Raw genomic sequence first — 19,358 nt, forward strand, 5'->3', positions numbered from 1 at the left:
AAATTTTATTATATATCATTATCTACATTTGAGGTGTCCTAAACATGGAAACAACCTTCCCACATGCAGGGATAAGGCTGTATACATTTAACCCTCCCAGACCCTAGGCTGCCATTAATCTACATTGGGAGGTGGATGTGATTTTGGTAGCTGTATCAAGTCCAAATGTGTTTCATGGGGTGACCATAATACAATCTAATTTTTGTTTTATATAACATAAGTTTTGTATAATTTTACAGTCCTTGACTAAAATTAACCCATATTGCAAAACTGAAGAATTTGAATTTCCCATTTCATTAGCCACAAGTTCTTAGTCTTTATGGTCATTTAGAAATCAAGTTGCATGAATGCTTCAGCAATGTGTTATGAAAATTCAAAATTTTAAAAGGTATTTTTGGAACTATGCTATGCATTATTGTTGCAATAGTGGCATGATGAGCTAATGTGTGTGCTTCTCTGTATTTAATGTCAAATTTTCTTCATTTTATAAGAACCATGTTCGTCATTCCTGGCAAGTACCTTATTTTTTGTTATCTTTTTCTTTATGTTGATCATTTTTGTGTTGATATTTTACGGCTTTAGGAAATCTATTCTATTAAATTGCCTGGGGATCCGAAGCTTGGTGAAGGGAAACCTGAAAATCAAAACCATGCCATAATATTTACGCGTGGAAATGCAGTTCAGACCATAGATATGAATCAGGTAAGTTAATGTCCATGTGTTTTCCTGTATCGTTTGCATCAGCAAGATTAAGCTAAATGAGTTGGGTTGTTAACAAGTCATCTCTGAGCACTGTACTACTAAAATACTAATGTCTGACAATTTATGTTCGTAGTGTACTTTATGCTTTTGCTATATTGTGCTATAAATTGCTATTAAGAACTCAGATGATTTAGGTTTCTCATTGTAAGTAGCTATATTTAGGTTATTTTTTCTCTGCTTTTTTTTTTTTTGGGTGCAAATTTTCTTTTCAGATATGTGCGTACCATGTTTTATAATTTTATATGGTTTACCACCAAATTCTCTGTTTTAATCGCGTTTTTAATAAATAGATGTAACTTTTAGCTAAATTATAGAAATCTGTTATCAAAATCATGAAAAGTTATTTTTGATAATTGCTCTGTAATGTGTCTTGCATATGTCAAAATGCTTGGCCATATAATCTAACATCGCACAACTAAGTTTATATGGTTATGTGCTGTGGAATCCATGAAGCTTGATCTGTGATTAACATACACTCTCAATATAGAATGTTTTGGTCATGAAGATGCAGAAATAGTGCTTCAAGATCCATTACTTTTTTTATTTCTTGGCATCTGCTACTTCGATGCAATTCTATACCTTCTTTATGTACTCCAGGTACTTTGATAGACTGGTATATAAAATAGATCGCTGTATAAATGCAACCATGGATATCAATAGGCTGCATGTGCTATGCTACAGACTACTTCCACTATTAATGTCTTGATTTCTGTTCAGTGATTACCTGGCAAGAGGCCCACTTGTTTTTGGCTCAATATGGGTTGAACTTATTGTTGGAGCCCTCTTTATGCTCTTTAATTCTTGTTTTACTTAGGTGGCCAGATTATCCTTGCTTTTAGTGACTTATATATGGATGTATGGGAAAAAGGTTGCGCTCAAGCTTGAGCATTTCTGTGCTGTTTGAAGAGTAAAAGGTTGCGCTCAAGCTTGAGCATTTGAGCTGGCCTTGATCTTGTCCTAGATTAAAATATGATTAGTTTGTGACATGCTCAGTGTTATAGAATAAAATTTGTGCTTGCCATGCTAATTATGTGAGATTATGCAGAACACTTGAAGCAGTAATTTTTATATCTATTCCATGACATCCTAAAGTTTGTAGATATTTACTTTGTTGCAATGCTGTGCCATCTTCTTATCAGAGTTCTGAGCTGATGCCACTCTTCTTGTGCGGAAGTACGTTTTGAATCTTTAGATTGTGTGTCTCATGGTGGCTGTCTAGAATGGGTGGCATAGAAGTGAATCATACTTAATCCTTATTTGGGTACCTTCTAGACTTCTAGTGGTGAGAGAAAACACTGAGGTCATATATGCCAACTAATGCAAGATCCTCTTGGGTGAAAATCCATGGTTTATAAATTAGAAAACTGTACAAACTGTAAGAGTGACCCTGTTGATGGTAGTATTAATAAATTAATATAACTGATGATAACAAGAAAAGAATGGAATGAGTTGTTATTGGCTTTGGGTTTGTCCAAATAGAAGAAGGTGTAAAAACCAAAATACACGACGAGATCAAGAATATGGAGGTTTTCCTTAGTAAATGTTTTTTTTCCGTCTTTCTTTGTTTAAAAAATCCAGTTTGCTTTAATTTGCTTTCTTAGGGTGTTCACGACACTCGAAGCTAAATGCTATACTGATATCTAGCAAGATAATTTTGCAGCTGTAATCCCATGCAAATGTGATACTACCCAATAGACATCAGTCATTTATCTTAAAACAGGAAATTTTATCCTATCTTATGGTTATATCATGAACTTCTTAGCTATTTTCTGCCCAATAAATTAAAACTTCGGGGGATGTTTTGCATGATTTAACTGAGTATCTTATGATGTAAGAGTTCTCTAAGGACTGTTGGACTTGGATGCGTACCCTGCACTAGATTTGTTTTGTAAGTTAGTACCACCCATCATGATATTCGGTCTCCTGTCCCTGATTGGTGTGAATGTGCTGGTAAAGCACACATTATACTTTTTGTTCGCTGTTTACTAGTGCAAATCATGTGTGTGCAACCATATGTTTGTACTATATGCAACAAGTATGTGTAAACAAGGCTTTTTTTGCATGTATACTCTTGCAAATATGGCTTATTGAATATTTACCCCTCTAGAAATCACTATTTTGCATATATACCTCTCAAACCATCCTTTTTTCGTGGATTTACCTCCATTATATTTTTGGCTAACAGTGTTAATAATAACCGTTTTGAGTACCATTTGACACTTATTCTTTTGCATTAATACCACTAGAAAATTTTACATTAAGTTTGCATTGAAAAGTGCCATACTTTTATATAAATTTTTGAAGAGTGTTAATGCAAAGGGGTAATAAATTAGTTTGCACTTAAAGTTGTTATTTATTAGCACCATTAGCCAGAAGTCTAATGGGAGGGTTATGCTTGCAAAAACATGATGAGATGAGGGGTATATATGCAAATAGTAGTTTTCAGAGGGTAAATATGTAATATTTGCAAAGGTACATATGCAAATACCTTGTAAGTGATATATATATATATATATATATATATATATATATATATATATATATATATGTATATGTTTGTATTTCTGAAAATGTTTTTGACTCAAATTGCTGGCATATCTTTTTAAAGTTTAACTTTATTTATCGACTTGCAACAATTTTCACATTTGTAATATTATTTCCATTCTGTTCCTGTTATGCTTTGAAGGATAATTATTTTGAAGAAGCATTGAAGATGAGAAATCTTCTCGAGGAGTTCCATTGCGACCATGGTCTTCATAAACCGACAATTCTTGGCGTTAGGGAACATGTCTTTACAGGAAGGTGTATTTGAGTTTCTACCCATCATTATGATTTTAATGCCTCATATTTCGTAATGCTAGATGCCAGCCGTACTAAGTTTTCCTCTTCATATTTTTCACAGTGTCTCATCTTTAGCTTCATTCATGTCCAGTCAAGAAACAAGCTTTGTGACTCTTGGTCAGCGTGTTCTTTCTAACCCATTAAAGTAAGTCAACATTTTTTTGATCTGTTATTTGTTTTATTTGTTTCTATTGATAGTTTTTAGTTTTCTATAATCTGAAATTCGGTGTTCTTACTTTATGTAGAGTTCGAATGCATTATGGTCATCCAGATGTTTTTGACAGAATTTTTCATATAACAAGAGGTGGTATGAGCAAGGCTTCTCGCATTATAAACATTAGCGAGGATATATATGCTGGTAGGACAGCTGATTTATTGTTACCATATATTGTTTGATGTGTTTGATGCATCTCTTATCTCGTGAATTTTATAGTTGTGATTCTCTGTTTAAACTTTCTATGTTTCAAAATTCAAATCCTAAACAAATATTAGGAGGCCTAAAAAATGATAGTTACGGTATGAAAGAACAACAATATTATTCTTGTTTCTTTTTTCTCTCCTTTTTTCAATTTTCCTTTTTTTGAAATTCTGCTTATGATTCTTAAGTAGGAGTTCTTAGTCAGGGTTCATTTAAAATCCTTGTTCAGATCTAACTAATTCAAGAATTAAACAATTATGGCTTGGTGATATGGAACTTTTCTTTTTAACATTATAATGTGGTCATGCATATGCACGTGTACATTGGTATGTACATATTGTTCGTATATAGAGTCAGGCTAAAGCAAGGTGGATGGGATTTGTTTTCATCTATCCAGATTTGGCCTCATAGCGCGTGTTAAGATTTTCAATGAGGTAAATCATAAGCCGAAAGTTCTTCGGCATAAGCTTCACGGATTTTCAAGAAAGTTTTAAAACCTAAGAAATCCAAATCATGCAAGGTATGGGACCTAAGTTCTATTTGGAAGTTATTATGTAATTGTTCAATTAATGCACAATAACATCTTATCAAGGATTTATGTATTGGTTTACATTGGCCATGCTGGTGAGGTATGAGTACTGGTATTCCCCTTTTTATGGTATTGTAGTGACAAATGGTATGCGCCGTCCTTTCACCATGCGGGCGCCAATAGGTAACCCTGTGTTGGTATGGTATCCTACTGGTTAGCTACCACTAGAGTAGGTGTACCATAAGGTACATACAAGTACTTCAACCCTTGTACATTACCTTACCCTGCTTTATAATTTGAAACCATAGAAAACATCCCACAAACTATCAAAGATATATGCCTTTCCTTTTATTTGATTGCATAAATATATAAATAGATGTAGACATGAGTGTGCGCATGTGCCTATCCAGTGTGCACTATCCATTTGATTGGATTTAGGCTCTATTTCTACAGGTGCAAGATCAATAATGAAACTGCTAAAATGCATTAGAAATGCTCAAGAAATCTAAATGCTTAGAAACCATATATCAAATATTTTGGTAATTTCTTATGCATTAGCCACTCTCAATGTAAAGAGTCTTGTGATACTGTTGTAATTTCTGATCTGGAATTATCCAAACCTGCTGAATGTTGGTTCATAATGCTTTAGGATGTCTATAGCATGATCACTCCTGTGGAATGAAAATTTTTACTATACAATCTTTTTGACACGACAACATTACTAGTCCTGTCCTTGTTTTGGCCATAGTTATGAGTCTAGTAGCAGGATACTTTCATTTATGAGCCCAAAATCTACTAGAAAACTTGTCACTAGACTTGCTTCCTAAGTATCTTCTTCTTCTTCTTATTATTATTATTATTTTAAGAGATGCTTCTCCATACGTATAGCGAACCTCCTTCAGTAACTAAGGCCTCTTCGAAATTTTTTTTTTTCCAAAAGAAAAAATATGTCTGAATTATGGTAGGTCATGATCAATGGTATAGATTTTCCATCTAAAAGGTGAGTTGTTAATCTTGTACTTGTGGGTTGATGTGCATGTCTACTGAGAGGATAGTAGCTCAGCTCTTTGTTTGCACATAATCTATAGATTCGTTATATATATATATATATATAGGTATATATATATGTATATATGTATATATGTATGTATATATATTATGCCTATATGTATATAATATTGCGAATTGTAATGATTGAGGCTATTTAAGTCTTTTAAGCACTATCTGAACCAACGTTAGCCGAACCATCCGAACTGGGCGGTTTGGGCCGTACTGAACTGAATCGGTCAAGAAATGGAAAGGTTCGAGCTATCTGAATTGGCCCCCCTCTGAGTTCCCTCTCTCTCTGCCCCCACCCCTTCTTGGATGCCTCCTTTGTTGTGTTAGCTCGCTCCATCTCTTATGCTTCCCTTCCTTTGTTCCTATTGAAACCCTCATCTCCAGTCGAAAGAATCCCCTTTTTCATTTTACTTCCTGCGGCCCGGTGGTTGTTGGCCTCCCTTGCTGCCACCTTCATCTCTAGCTGCAGCAACTGTGCTTTTTTGGTGGAGATTACTAGTTACGACTCTCTCTCATCCTCTTCCTCTTATCCCCATTCCTCTTTCTCCCCTTTTCTCTAACCCCTTAGGGTTAGGGTAAGGGTTCTCTCTCTCTCTTCCTCCCCTCCACAACCTTCCCTCCTGGCTCTCTTGTCTTCCCTCTCGTCCTCCCTCTCTCTGTTTCAATACACTCTGGCACGACATGGTATAGACTTGTACTGTACTATGTCGATAGCCGACCAGTATGGGTCACAGTATCCATTCGGGTGAACCTTGATATAAGCCAAGATTCACCATTTAGTACATACTCCGTATCGGTGCCACACTAGCACATTATCAGTATGGTACAGTATGAAAATTTTTTGGCATTTCGAGTCTCGATACGCCACCTATACCGGATACCAGTACGGAACCGGTACATTACGGTATGCCTCGTACCATCCAGTTCGGGCTTGTACGGCGTACGTTGATCTGAATTGATGTGCTTCAATTTACATGGCCTAGATGGTGTTTATCTAATCTTTATCAATTTTCTATTACATTTAAATGATTATATCTGCACTTATTTTGTTTTTGCCTTCTAGGTTTCTATGACATAATTTTTGAGGTCAATGTTATTGAAGGTTATGTATTGTAAATTTTAATTTATACTGGATTATTGAGGTGAAAACCCTCCCACTTCCTGCTTTCCTCATAGTGAAACCTTCTTTGACATTCTAAGTAATAGTACTCCACCATGACTTATTATTCTATTTGAGTACTTTGGTTTGCTGATTTTGTCTTTGGGTTGATATTTGTGCCATTAATATATCAATTTCCTGGTGGTCATTAGATCACAGCAATGAAATGTAGAAGGCTGATGCTTGCTTTACAGTCTTAGAAATCATATCAAACGATAGGTTCCAAATTTGATATTTGTGAGTGGTTACCTCTAAATTGGAATGGTAGGCTGGTAAGGACTCCAAGGCAAACTGCAAGTAGCTGGTGCTAGTGTTGCTGATTATGTTTATGATTTCATTTCTTCCTATTATGTACCGTTAGTAGTGCTTTATTATTTGTCCATGTTCAACTGATGAGCTCCCTTCAAGGTGATCTGTCAAATAAGAATAAACAATTTATTGCTTCACCTTTGATTAGTAAGAACTGAATAATAACTGGATAACAATACATGGCGGAATATAGCTCAAACAATCGAAATGGTGCTGAAAGTGGAATCTATGTTGGTGTTTCTTATATGTAAATATGCTGTAGTATGTGTAGGTGCCTCAGTTGTAATTCGATTTTCTTCTGTATCTTGTTTGGCATTTCTTCTACCTTGATATTGCAGGTTTGAGAGTTATCAGCTATGCACATTTTGTTCCTTTCATCTTTTCCTTATATAGCTTTTTAATCAGATTGAGAAGCTAGTTTCAGTAAGGCTATTAAATTTTGTTGGGGGACAAAGCATTTAAGTTGTTCTAGTTAATTTTCTTTTTTATTTCTTGAAGTGTTAGAAGCAATTATCAAGCAGTTATCTTTGGAAATCATCACATTTTGTGGTAATATGTTTTTTAAATAGGTGTTGAATATTTGTGATTTTTTCTCTATCGTGATTTTGTGACTTGCAGGATTCAATTCAACATTGCGCCAGGGCAATATTACTCATCATGAGTACATTCAGGTATCAATGTGTTGTTCAAATCAATTTTGTTTTGATTGGGTCTAAATTACTTCTTCTTTTACAGGTTGGAAAAGGGAGAGATGTTGGCTTAAATCAGATTGCAATGTTTGAAGGGAAAGTAGCTGGTGGCAATGGCGAACAAGTTCTCAGTAGGGATGTTTACAGACTTGGGCAGCTCTTTGATTTTTTCCGCATGATGTCCTTCTATGTTACAACTGTTGGATTTTATTTGTGCACAATGGTATGTTCATCCTAATGCATCGTGAATCTAGAATTTTGCAACTTAGTAATGGTCATGTGATGTTGAAGATTGAAGGTTTCATTTTTGTCTCAAGAAACTAGCAAAAAAGCAGTTTTTCCTCCATGTTGCATTGCTGACCTTTCATGTATAAATTATAGATCTTAATTGAATTACAGAGTCTAATAATTTTGGTTTCACTGGCAAAATTATTTCACTTCACCCAATAAATCATATACACAGCTATTGACCAGGGTAGACACTCAGCTAATTATGTATAAATAAACTGTCATTTCAATAGAATGGAGGATAATGGTTCTTAATGATTTTGGTTTCTCTCTCTCTCTCTCTCTCTCTCTCTCTCTTGTAGTCAAGATTTGATTAGCCTATAAATTGGTATCTTGAAAAATTTGCTGAAAATTAGTAGAGTACACATTTAGAATCTCAGTTCCATAATTTTCATAATCTAGTTATGCATATGGGCTTACATTCAAGTGTCACTAGTCTTTACTAAAAGGTATCCATTTACGTGCTGCAGATATAGATCTATCATCTATTCATTAACATATGATCAAGAATTAACTACTTACAGACTTAACAGTATGGAAAGAAAAAATGAACATTTACAATTTTGAATATTCAATGCAGGAGTTTCATGATTAATCGCATTAAAAATCATTAATTGCATTTATTTTGTACCTGGAACTAATTTATAAACTTGATTACTTCCCATGATTCATTATGATTGCTGCACAAGGGTCATTATTTACCTCTAGTCTGCTTCTTTATTGAGGATATGACCGTTGCAAAGATTGCAGATGGATTGTTGAGACCTAGATCCAGCATGATCTGGACTAACCATTTTTTTTTTTTTTTGGAGTAAGCTTTTAGAATAGATTTTAACATTAAAGTACTATCAAACATCATGATGACCGGATCAAATTGGTATACTACTAAGGTATATAAGATTATTTACATTATTTTATATCTTCTCTTTTTAAATAAATTTTAGCTGGTAACATTTTATTTGCCTGTAATATTTCTATGTTAAGTGCATAAATACTATAATCAGATGAAGCATTCTAAATTATGTAGGAGTCCTTTTTGTCTTGCAGTAGATGCAAAAGAAACCTCAAATAATGGGCAGGGCATTCATTAAGCCTGCAATTGTCTAATCCCTGATGTGAATTTTATTTGTTAATGATGCATATTAATATCATTTTATTTGTAATGGGTGATTATTTTTCCATTGAAATTTATACCATTATGAATTTTTGAATTGAATGGTTCAATAACATTACTGGTGGTTTTATGTTGGTATCAGTTTGGGAACATCATTTTAGGCCCAAAAAGACTGTTTAGCTTTAGATCTTTCTGTTTGGATCAGCCTTGGTCTAATTTTGCTAAAACAGATCCTGATGCTTGTATGCAGAATCTATGTTTGAGACCATGACACTACTGATCCATCAAGAATATTTACATTCATAAGTTTTATCTGATGATCTGGGTCTAGGCCTACCAGTTACAGCACTAACTGCTTGTCTTGACATATCACAATTGCTAATCTGATGAATGCAACTATGGTGTTTGCCACCACTCTTTTTCTAATAGACCTCTTTCATCTTTGCAGCTAACTGTGCTGACTGTTTATATATTCCTCTATGGGAAAACATATCTGGTGAGTTGGTTTACCTTTCACTTATATCATGACTAGTTAGTTTTGTATATTTTCTGTTGTTCTCTCATGCTAACCAATTATTAGTTTCAAAATCTCAGAATACATGACCTTATTATTTTTTCCTATGCTTTATATGGGGCTTCCACCAATAGCTTTAATACCATCTATTCACATTCACTTTCTGCAGGATTTAGATTCATAACTTGAGTTGGTATGCTTAAAAATTCATGTTTTAGTAAATTGAACCCAATCTTATTTTTATGCATTTGGTGTTATCGTCTTTATGTTTTTGGACTTCTTCTTAAAAAGAAATATATATTAACTTCAATTCTTGCTTAAAAATGGGGAAAACAATTGAAGCTCGGATAATCAGAAGTATTACCTAGTCACCACAGTTTACTGCATAAAGTGTGGAAGTTACTACCTTGACTTGTGTTGTAGTACTTCGTTTTAATACATAATAGCTGCAAATAGACAAAGCATATTTAATTGGAACAAGAGTTGTCATTTTGGAAAATTATTGGTAGGTTATTATGAATTTGTATCGGATGACCAGTGTAGGGTATCTAGTGCTGCAGATAACTGGAGATGTTAAAGAACATGTGGAAAGCATATGAACAACCATGGGAAATCAGTGGGCCTTTAATATCAATGCTCCTACAGTGTTTCCCAATAGGTTGCCTTATACATTTTTGGTTTTGTCAATGTTTTTTTGTCTTGAGGGATTAAATATGATTCATTCCTTGAATGGGTAGCTGTTGTATGGTTGTTTCTCATGGAGCACTTTCAACTACTAATGGTTGGTTACCCAACCTTAAGGCTTCTGCAAACTCACAAACAGGAGTTGTTGAGAAATTGGAAAGAAAAATGAAATGTTTGGGTGATGCATTACCAGAGCTACTTATATGGCTTTACTAATAGAACATTAATGTATGTTTAATTCATAAAAATTAATTCATTATGGCCATTAATAATCCCAATTTAAATCCTTAGTTTGGAAGTTATTCTTAAATTTTGAGAGTGTGCTCACTAGGCAGGTCTGGTAAGATTAGTATAGGAATCTATAATATGTAAACTCATCGCTTATTTTGTAAGTTAATCTTAATATCATATGGTGTTTAGAAGACTATGATTTTAACAGCTAAATGCTAATATTTGGACAGCCACAATTGCATATCTGCTAATGATAGTAAAAGAAATCTCTGCTTCCTAAAGAAATATTTCTGAATATCTTAAGTGTGATGATGAAGTTTCAAGAGAATAATGAAGGGTTACAATATATAGGTTGTAGACAATAAAGTAGGGTACTAAAGAGCTATAAGGAACAAGGAGGAAGAAGAGAGTGAAGAAAGAGGGGTTTTGCCTATAGATCTCTTTGTAGATATTGCGCAACTACTAGGGGAACTGGGTTTCGGTAGGCATCCACAATCATTACGGTGACAAGGATTGCTGTGCTGGAATCGGGGCTCAGACCGGTTGCTCGGGGGCACTGTTCTGTACGTCCTCATGCCATTTCATGCTGGGCCTATATCGACAGAGGGGTCGGGGGAGAGGGAGAACGGGAGAGACGAAGAGAGAGAGACAAGGGGGAGGAGGGAGGGAGAGAGGAGAAGATCGGCAGAGGTCGGCGGAGCACATCCCGATATGGCAGAGAGGACGGAGGAGAGGGAGAGAGGAGAGCGAGGGAGGGAGGGAGGCAGGGAGAGAGGAGGAAGAGGAAGAGCGCTCCCCGGCCCTCCTCGGGCTGGACGCCACCCTTCCTCTCTTCCTTCGTCTTCCTTGGCCCCCTCCCCCGTTCTCCCTTTTCCTCCCTTTTCTTCTCCTTCTCCCCCTCTGTCGCCGGATTCTTGTTTTGGTTGTCGGAACTGTCCCGGGCTGCTGCCACCGGTATTGCTTGGTACACTCTGAATCGGGCGGTTCGACACAATTCCGCCAACCAAGGTTGAAAAACTTGACTAAGCAACCCAACAAAAAATAATACCCTGACTAGGCCCTGTATATGTCCAGTTGACATCCCAATTACAATATATTAGTAAACATATGACAAAATAGCCTTTCACCCATGTAGCGGGCCCTTAAATGTGTAAATATGCTATTTGGTTGAAAAAAACTACTTAGGAACCAATTACGCTTAATCCATTATAAGCAAGCTTAATTACATCAAAGCACACCCAATTTTTTGCTGGTTAAAGTATATGAAAGGCCACATATCCTGAAATTGTTCATGGGAGGATCGAATTAACTAATCCAAATAGCACTTCGACTATTAGAGCTTTTTACTGACTTCCTCAAATCCTATAAAGACTTCAAAGCTAGAAATATTTGTTGAAAATTGGGACCACTATTCAATATTTCATCATAATATACGATTTGGTGCCAAATGATAGAAGCAATATTGTTGCCAGCTTAGTTTGAGGTGAATTTTTTTTAAAAAAAATAGTTGGCTTGAAATATTTGTTGAAGTAGTCATCATTGGGAAGCTGTTGGAACTATATGATATTTTACTATAATGTCCAGTATAGAAAAAAGATAATGGATATTAGCATTGGTGCAAAATATGGATGTCTAGTTCGTATTCTAGTATTTTTGCATTGTATTGAATTGTTATCTTACAATTTGAACTTTAAAGAAAACTTGCTTATTTTTTTTGGGGCCTAGATGATTCATCTCTATCAACAAGATTCGATGGCTTGGAGATATAGTATTTGTGTTTTGTGATATGGTAAATAGTTTGAAGCAAGGTCTGCCAAACCAATATTGGGGCTAGTATTGGTCAGCAATCAATTCGGTATGGTGCATGTCCATATCGTGCTATGCTTGATTGTATTGAAACAAGGTGAGGGAGGTGGATAAGGAGGAGGAGGAGGAGGAAGAGAGAGGGAGAGTAGGAGAGGGAGGGAGAGGTCGAGGCCTCCGGACTTGTTAGAGAGAGAGAGACTGAGGCCAAGGTGTTTGATGATGGGGAGGGCATCATGAGGACTTGAAGCAGCTTCGAGCCGTCTAGATACGACAAGAGAAAGGGGCTGAGGCTTCGCGATGGGGATGGGAACCGAGAGAAAGAGAGATAGAGAGGGAGAGAGAGCGAGCTTGGAGCATTGCAGGGCAGAAAGTATAGGGAGAGCAGGCGAGAGAGCCCTCAAAGGCTCTCAAAGCTCTCATTCACCCTTGGGTGGGGGGGTGGGGGGGGTGGGGGGGAGGCGAGGGATCATTTTATAACTCAAGCCATAGAAATTGACGAAACTGTTGTAGCCGGTGTCGATTCAGTTTGGTGTGGGCTGAACTGCTCAGTTCGGGTCGCGTCGGCATTCCTTAGATTGAAGTGTCAATGAAGGTATCAATGCGTCAATCTCACATGCTATCTTACTCCAGAAACTCTGTTTTGGAGTGGCAATGCTTTCATACTCATTGTTTTCACGTGACAGCTGATATTGTTGTTTGGATACACGAGGCCTTTAGAAATAATCCACATCATCATGCGACAGGTGCTTTTGGTGCATGTTAGGCATTTCAAATCTGTTCCTCGAAGTACATCATAAAATGAAGAAGAGAACAGGGAGAAACTATGGTAAGAGGTTGAGTAAGGAAAAAAGTGTTCTGTTTCTTTATATGCGCATGTGAGAGAGAGAGAGAGAGAGAGAGAGAGAGAGAGAGAGTGCTGCAATGAAGTTGAACAGTGAGGCTTTTTCAATTGAACGAAGGCCCAAACCATATTATCGTTCATACAAATCAACAAAGTGTACATTTAATACCTGGTAACTTGTGTTGTCTAACAATTAATTCTATACATGACCATACAAGATGCGCATGTTGATATACAACATACAAGTTTGATGCCATTGTTGCAAGATATGTGGGAGTAACTCTATTTATTTTTGTTTCAGGCATTATCTGGAGTTGGTGAAGCCATTGAAGATCGAGCTGACGTATTACAAAACACTGCCTTAGATGCCGCTCTTAACACACAGTTTCTTTTCCAAATTGGTGTCTTTACTGCTATTCCTATGATTTTGGGTTTCATCTTGGAGTATGGCTTCCTTACGGTATGGACTTCTTATTGTCTGGTGGTTTCAAAAAATTTTCAGAGATATATTTTTTTTAAATGATGGTTTAGCACTCTTGGGTGTTCATATTCCTCAATTTTGTTTCCAGTTAAAATTAGGTGACCTTTGATGCAACTAGTTACATATCTAGTTTGTAGAAACAACTGCAATATTTTAAGCATTAAACCTAAAACCAATAATGTGCTTCCCGGACATGCTAGTGATGTTATAGATAGATACATCAATTCTTAAAATAATGGCTGAAGTCTAAAGATCAGATGTAATTGAAGTTTGATGAAGTAGTAATTTTATTGCATCACCCTGTATTGTGATTGCCACTATGGAAACAATTTCGGAGACAAGGTGGAAGGCAATAACTATGGATGGGAAATGGTCTAAGGCAGAAATGAGATACAATCATCTAATAACACAAGAAACCTGATAGAAATGCATGGTAACGATAATGTTTTCTGGTAACTAAGGTTTACAATTTCAGTACTTGGGAGCTGTATTGGTTGGTTGTGCTTCTGGTATGGTGGTAGTATAGATCTGTGCTGGACTATAACAAAAGGAGAGGGTGTTCCACCCTTCTTGACTCAGTACTGGTGCTTTACCAGAGTAGCATTTGCACTTGCTTGTCAGTACCAAGCAGTTCCCCTTGGTTTAGTTTGATACAACCATAACAGGGTAATATCCTGATTGCCTGTCTGCTGGTCTAGTTTGGTGGAGCGTGGTACTTGAAGCCTTGCTAATTACCACAGCTGAACTGCTAACAGAATAGGTTGTATTTGTTTCTGGTATTTTGAATATGTTCCCTACAGTTTTCTTATGTTCTCATAGACATTTCAACCTGGTATCCCTATTTGGAGAAATATATTGAATCTAATTCCTAAATATGTTTCCCAGAAACAATAGCTTGATTCTTGTTTCCCAGTACCTATGATATGGATCAACTCAACTCTTTTTCTATCCGCCTCACTGCATATTTGAGAAGGGAATGGCTTTATAAATATGGTGTTCTGTTCATTGCACAATCATTCATTCTATGCCACTACCTGTTGAACATGAATTCTCCGCATGAAATTGATTGCAGGCCTGGCCTGCATGGTAATTCACAGAGTTTGCAAAATATTATATTGGATAGTCCAAATATTCCTGAATGCATAAACATGTAGAAAAATGTATTTATGCTTCTAAGCCAGTGTTTTGAAAAGTACCCAACTAGGCACCCTGGCAAATGAGGGGCCCTGGGCACCAGACTAGGCGCATAACATCCCCAAAGTGCCTAAGCAGTGATGGCTTAATTCCTGCTAAGGTGGGATACTTGTTAGTTACAACATACTTACCTCGGGAAAGAAAACTTTTGATGTACTTTCGAGTTTAAGGACTCAAATGATAGACTATTTTTCCAGTTTTTAGAGATTTATTTTTCTATTGCTGTGATTTTCTGTTATATATTTCTGGGTCATTGTTCTTGGCATTTTTGGAGTCCTTTTGTCAATCAAATTTTGGTTTGATTATTCCACATCTTATTGGGATTCAATTGGACGTTATCAGTCTGCTTGTTACTTAAGGAGTCTAGATTTAGTTGTTTAGGATTATATAATCTACTTTAAAATAGTCTAGTTACAGTAGGTAAAGGAGACTAGTGAATTTATTAAAGAGGACCTTTTGCCAACTCTTTTTGGGTGGTTGATGGAGATTATATTCAGAAATTTGTCCACAGGCCTCGTTTGTTTCTTCTCTCGTATTCCTATCTTCTTGCTTCCTCTCTTATTCTCTTCTTTTTTCCTCTTCTTTTTATTTACTTTCCTCTAGTCTGTATCAAATTTCTGATATAGCAGATTTCTTACCGATTTTTGGATCAACTCAATTTATTCTCCAACTTGCAGAAGATTTATAGTTTGTAGCCCATATTCCAACGGGAGCTGCAGCAATTTGACATGCGAGGAAAGTAAAAAAGGGAAAGAACAGCAGCCTCTTCTTTCTCTGTTTCCTGTTTAACCATCCCTTCCTCCTCCTTTTCCTCTCTTCCTCCTCTTCTTCTTTGTCTGTTTTCCCAATCCAGTCATTCATTCATTCTTCTTCCCCTGCTTTTTCCCTTAATCCAGCCTTTCCATCTTCTTCTGAAAAGGGTGTGAATATATGTGTATATGATTAATGTTCCTTTTGCATTTTCTTAGTTGGGCCATTAATCATTTTTTGGAGAATTGATGATACTATTGTATTATATGTAGGCAAAAATTGTAATCTTACTACTTGACATGATTTTTCTAACTTGCTATTTCTACAAATTCATGAAGCTTAATTTATTTTGTATCATTTTTATGGACAATTGTTGGATGGTTTGCACTCCTCTAGATGCTTGCTGCTACAATTACTACCTTCTAAAACATTGCTAAGACATCGTAGGCTTTTTCAAGGGTTATTTATGTCCATGAACATTGTGTTCAAGGACTGCTGAACTGTAACTAAGCAGGTGGTTTGGGACATACCATACTGGACCATCCAGTAACTGAGATGGATGAGTCACCCAATTCAGTTCTATGTCAAAACTGGCTTGAACCAGGCTAAACCGTTTTGGTTTTGCCCAGTTTCAAGTGGTTCAAGCTGTTCCAAAGCTGAACGGGTTCAGGCATTATAAAACTCCTCTCCCTTCTCTCTCTCTCTCTCTCTCTCTCTCTCTTGATCTTTCACCTCTTGGGAGTCGTGACTCCTCTCCTTTCTCGTGATTCCCATTGCTATGGTTAGGGTTTCGTCATTGCTATGGACAATGATGATGACGGCTATGATCAATTCTCGTCACTCAATTCAGTCCCAAAACCGACAACATTGTTAGAATTGGGGTTAGGGTTCCATCTCTATCCCCACTTCTCTCTTTCTCGCCACTGCACGACTGCCTTCGAAGATGAAAAGTGATAGGTATTAGGGCGCGAAGGTTGTAATTACGCCTGTCCCTCCCTTCTCCCTCCCTCCCTCTCTCTCTATTCCCCCCTCTCTCCCTCACTCTCCTCTCCCTCTCCTGGTTCCGGTATGTACATACCCGTACCTTACCGAACTGTTAGCTATAGCTATGACCCTAGATACCGGTTCGACGAACCTTGATTTTGTTAGAGCCTCAATCAAATGATTTCACTTATCACCCTTACGGTTTGGTTATCATTAGGCTTTCTTGACTTTATAAAGCTCTTATTGATTTATTTACGGGATTTAGTTCAAAGTCTACCAACTCATCGGAATCAAAACATGGCACCCTGCCAGCACATGTTAACCATTAAAGGCTAAATTACACTTTATATCCTTTCAAGGATTTTTGTGAGAGGCACAGTAACTATTAGAACTTATTTGTTCAAGTCTATATTGCTTTTTAACCCTTGGGCTCAATTAAAGCAACAGGCTTGATGGAAGTTGTTTACATGTGGAAATACTTTGTTGATTGAATGGTCCCTTGGGGTACCAGGAAAAACATGCAAGCTTAGCCTCAGAGAGCATGGTCAAATTTTCTGACTTTGATCCTTTATGTTCAGTCTGGCTTTGTGCTTTCTTGGGTTCAATGATTGTGGAACCATCTTTTTGAACAAAGTTGCACGTAAGGTTCGTTGTCTTGGTACTAGACCCTGTACCATTGCCATACTAGTACTATGTTGGTACGGTACGGTATAGGATGTTTTCGGCGTACCGAGTGTCGATACGTCTTCCGTACCATGTACTGGTATCGGACCAGTACGGTACACCCCGTACCATCCGGTTTGGGCCGGTACGGCAAACCATGGTTTCATGAGTTCCTTTGCTGCATAATTTTAAGAACGAAAGTAAAGTTGTCCACTTAACTTGTGTCACTGCTGTCTTGTTGCATATGCTGTGAATTTTTCCTTTTGGTTTATTGACTAATATAATATGGAACATCATATAAACATTTTGATTTACTTACATGTTTAATTGGTGGTTATTGTTTGTGTAGGCTGTTGTCAGCTTTATCACAATGCAGCTGCAGCTTTGCTCTGTCTTTTTCACTTTCTCTCTTGGAACAAGGACACATTATTTTGGTCGGACAATACTCCATGGAGGTGCAAGGGTAAGAATTTATGCTGTCCCACTGCTTTAGACTTTTATTATTTCAAAATTTTTGAATCTATTGATTCGAAATTGTTCTTGATTCTGTATTCAGTATCGAGCGACTGGAAGGGGTTTTGTTGTCCGCCACATCAAATTTTCAGAGAATTATAGGATCTACTCTCGTAGCCATTTTGTAAAAGGGTTTGTTAATCTAATTTATGAACATGCATTCAGTAGAATTTCTATAAGCCCATATTAATACATATGTTTCCAATGTGCAGGCTAGAAGTTGTGCTTTTGTTAGTAGTATTCCTCGCATATGGTTATAACAAAGGCGGAGCTCTGTCATACATCTTGCTTTCAATTAGTAGCTGGTTCATGGCACTTTCATGGCTTTTTGCTCCTTATTTATTCAATCCATCAGGGTTTGAGTGGCAGAAGTAAGCATCCAATCCCTACCCCACTCCCCCATGCTCAAAAGAGGGAAAAATTGTGTTTCCTACCACAATAGACTTATGCACCTTCGCGACAACCAAAACCTTGAATAAGATATCGCTATTGTATTTTCTTCAGGACAGTGGAGGACTTCCGAGACTGGACAAATTGGCTACTTTATAGAGGTGGGATTGGTGTGAAGGGAGAGGAAAGCTGGGAGGCTTGGTGGGACGAGGAATTGGTATGTGTTTTCTGTCATGATCACAAATAGAAAACTTTATTCAAAGTTAATTTTCCTGAGGACAGATGTATGTTCATGACTACTACTTTGTGTCTCTCTGGTAACCGCCTAAATGCTAAAATCAGTATAAGAACCTTATGAGCATCATTTTGCAACTTTGTTTTTCTGGTGGTCCTGTGATATAGTTGGAAGTCGGATGCAGTATTATTGTTATGTACTTTGTTTTTTGAACTTTATCTCATAGTGCTGTTTCGATTTTGATAACAGACCACTAAAACGTTTGCTGGTTTTATATCCCTTCATCTTTAGCGAAAAATCCTCTTCTGAAGTGCTTGATATAGGTAATTAGATAATATGACAAAATCATAATTTTGGTTTGTTCATATGAAAAACTAATCACTTGAACAAGAGTGTTTCCACTGTATACTTGGTGGATCTCTAGTATATATAAGGATAACAACATAGTAGTACTTCATTTACCATACACGTTCAATATTGGTAAAGCTTAGCTCATTGTTTTATATGAACCGTAAGAAGAAATCACTGAACTGAAATCCTTGTTGGTGGTTAACATTGTAGAAAATAGGTCAAGTTGAGATCTGAAGTCTCCTTATACTATTGTTGAATTGATTTTTCCTTTAATCGGAATACCCTCAAAATTCTTAACATGAACACAATTATCTCTGTTTTTTGCATCACTAACTTCCTTATTTTTTATAAACAAAAAAGTTATGCTTGCTTCCAAGCTACTGATTTCAAATAGAAGAGTTTTCATTTGCTATCGAATTAATGCAACCTGCTTTATGTTTGCTTCCTATCCTGATCAAGTTCATTTGCAAGAAATTTTCTTTTGGTCTCTTTTAAATGCTTGCATAGATCTATTCTTTGGTTGGCTCCTTGGTTCTTCGAATGATTCATGCTA

The 19,358-nt window shown here is 36.6% G+C and overlaps 1 protein-coding gene across 1 annotated transcript in view; it reads left to right on the forward strand.

The window, feature by feature from the left end:
- Positions 1 to 19,358, forward strand: part of GSL10 (glucan synthase-like 10) — a 110,914-nt gene that overhangs the window by 79,758 nt on the left and 11,798 nt on the right. Inside the window, exons 37-48 of the mRNA XM_088717641.1 lie at positions 583 to 702; positions 3,449 to 3,564; positions 3,665 to 3,748; positions 3,849 to 3,961; positions 7,696 to 7,748; positions 7,813 to 7,989; positions 9,617 to 9,664; positions 13,546 to 13,704; positions 17,666 to 17,779; positions 17,873 to 17,961; positions 18,042 to 18,200; positions 18,334 to 18,436. Coding sequence (XP_088573767.1) covers positions 583 to 702; positions 3,449 to 3,564; positions 3,665 to 3,748; positions 3,849 to 3,961; positions 7,696 to 7,748; positions 7,813 to 7,989; positions 9,617 to 9,664; positions 13,546 to 13,704; positions 17,666 to 17,779; positions 17,873 to 17,961; positions 18,042 to 18,200; positions 18,334 to 18,436 — 1,335 coding nt within the window. The remainder of the gene's footprint in view (positions 1 to 582; positions 703 to 3,448; positions 3,565 to 3,664; positions 3,749 to 3,848; positions 3,962 to 7,695; positions 7,749 to 7,812; positions 7,990 to 9,616; positions 9,665 to 13,545; positions 13,705 to 17,665; positions 17,780 to 17,872; positions 17,962 to 18,041; positions 18,201 to 18,333; positions 18,437 to 19,358) is intronic.

The sequence above is a fragment of the Phoenix dactylifera genome, chromosome 3, assembly GCF_051530095.1.
Source record: "Phoenix dactylifera cultivar Ajwa chromosome 3, Ajwa_hap1_PhDact_Kaust_v1.1, whole genome shotgun sequence".
Taxonomy (NCBI): domain Eukaryota; kingdom Viridiplantae; phylum Streptophyta; class Magnoliopsida; order Arecales; family Arecaceae; genus Phoenix; species Phoenix dactylifera.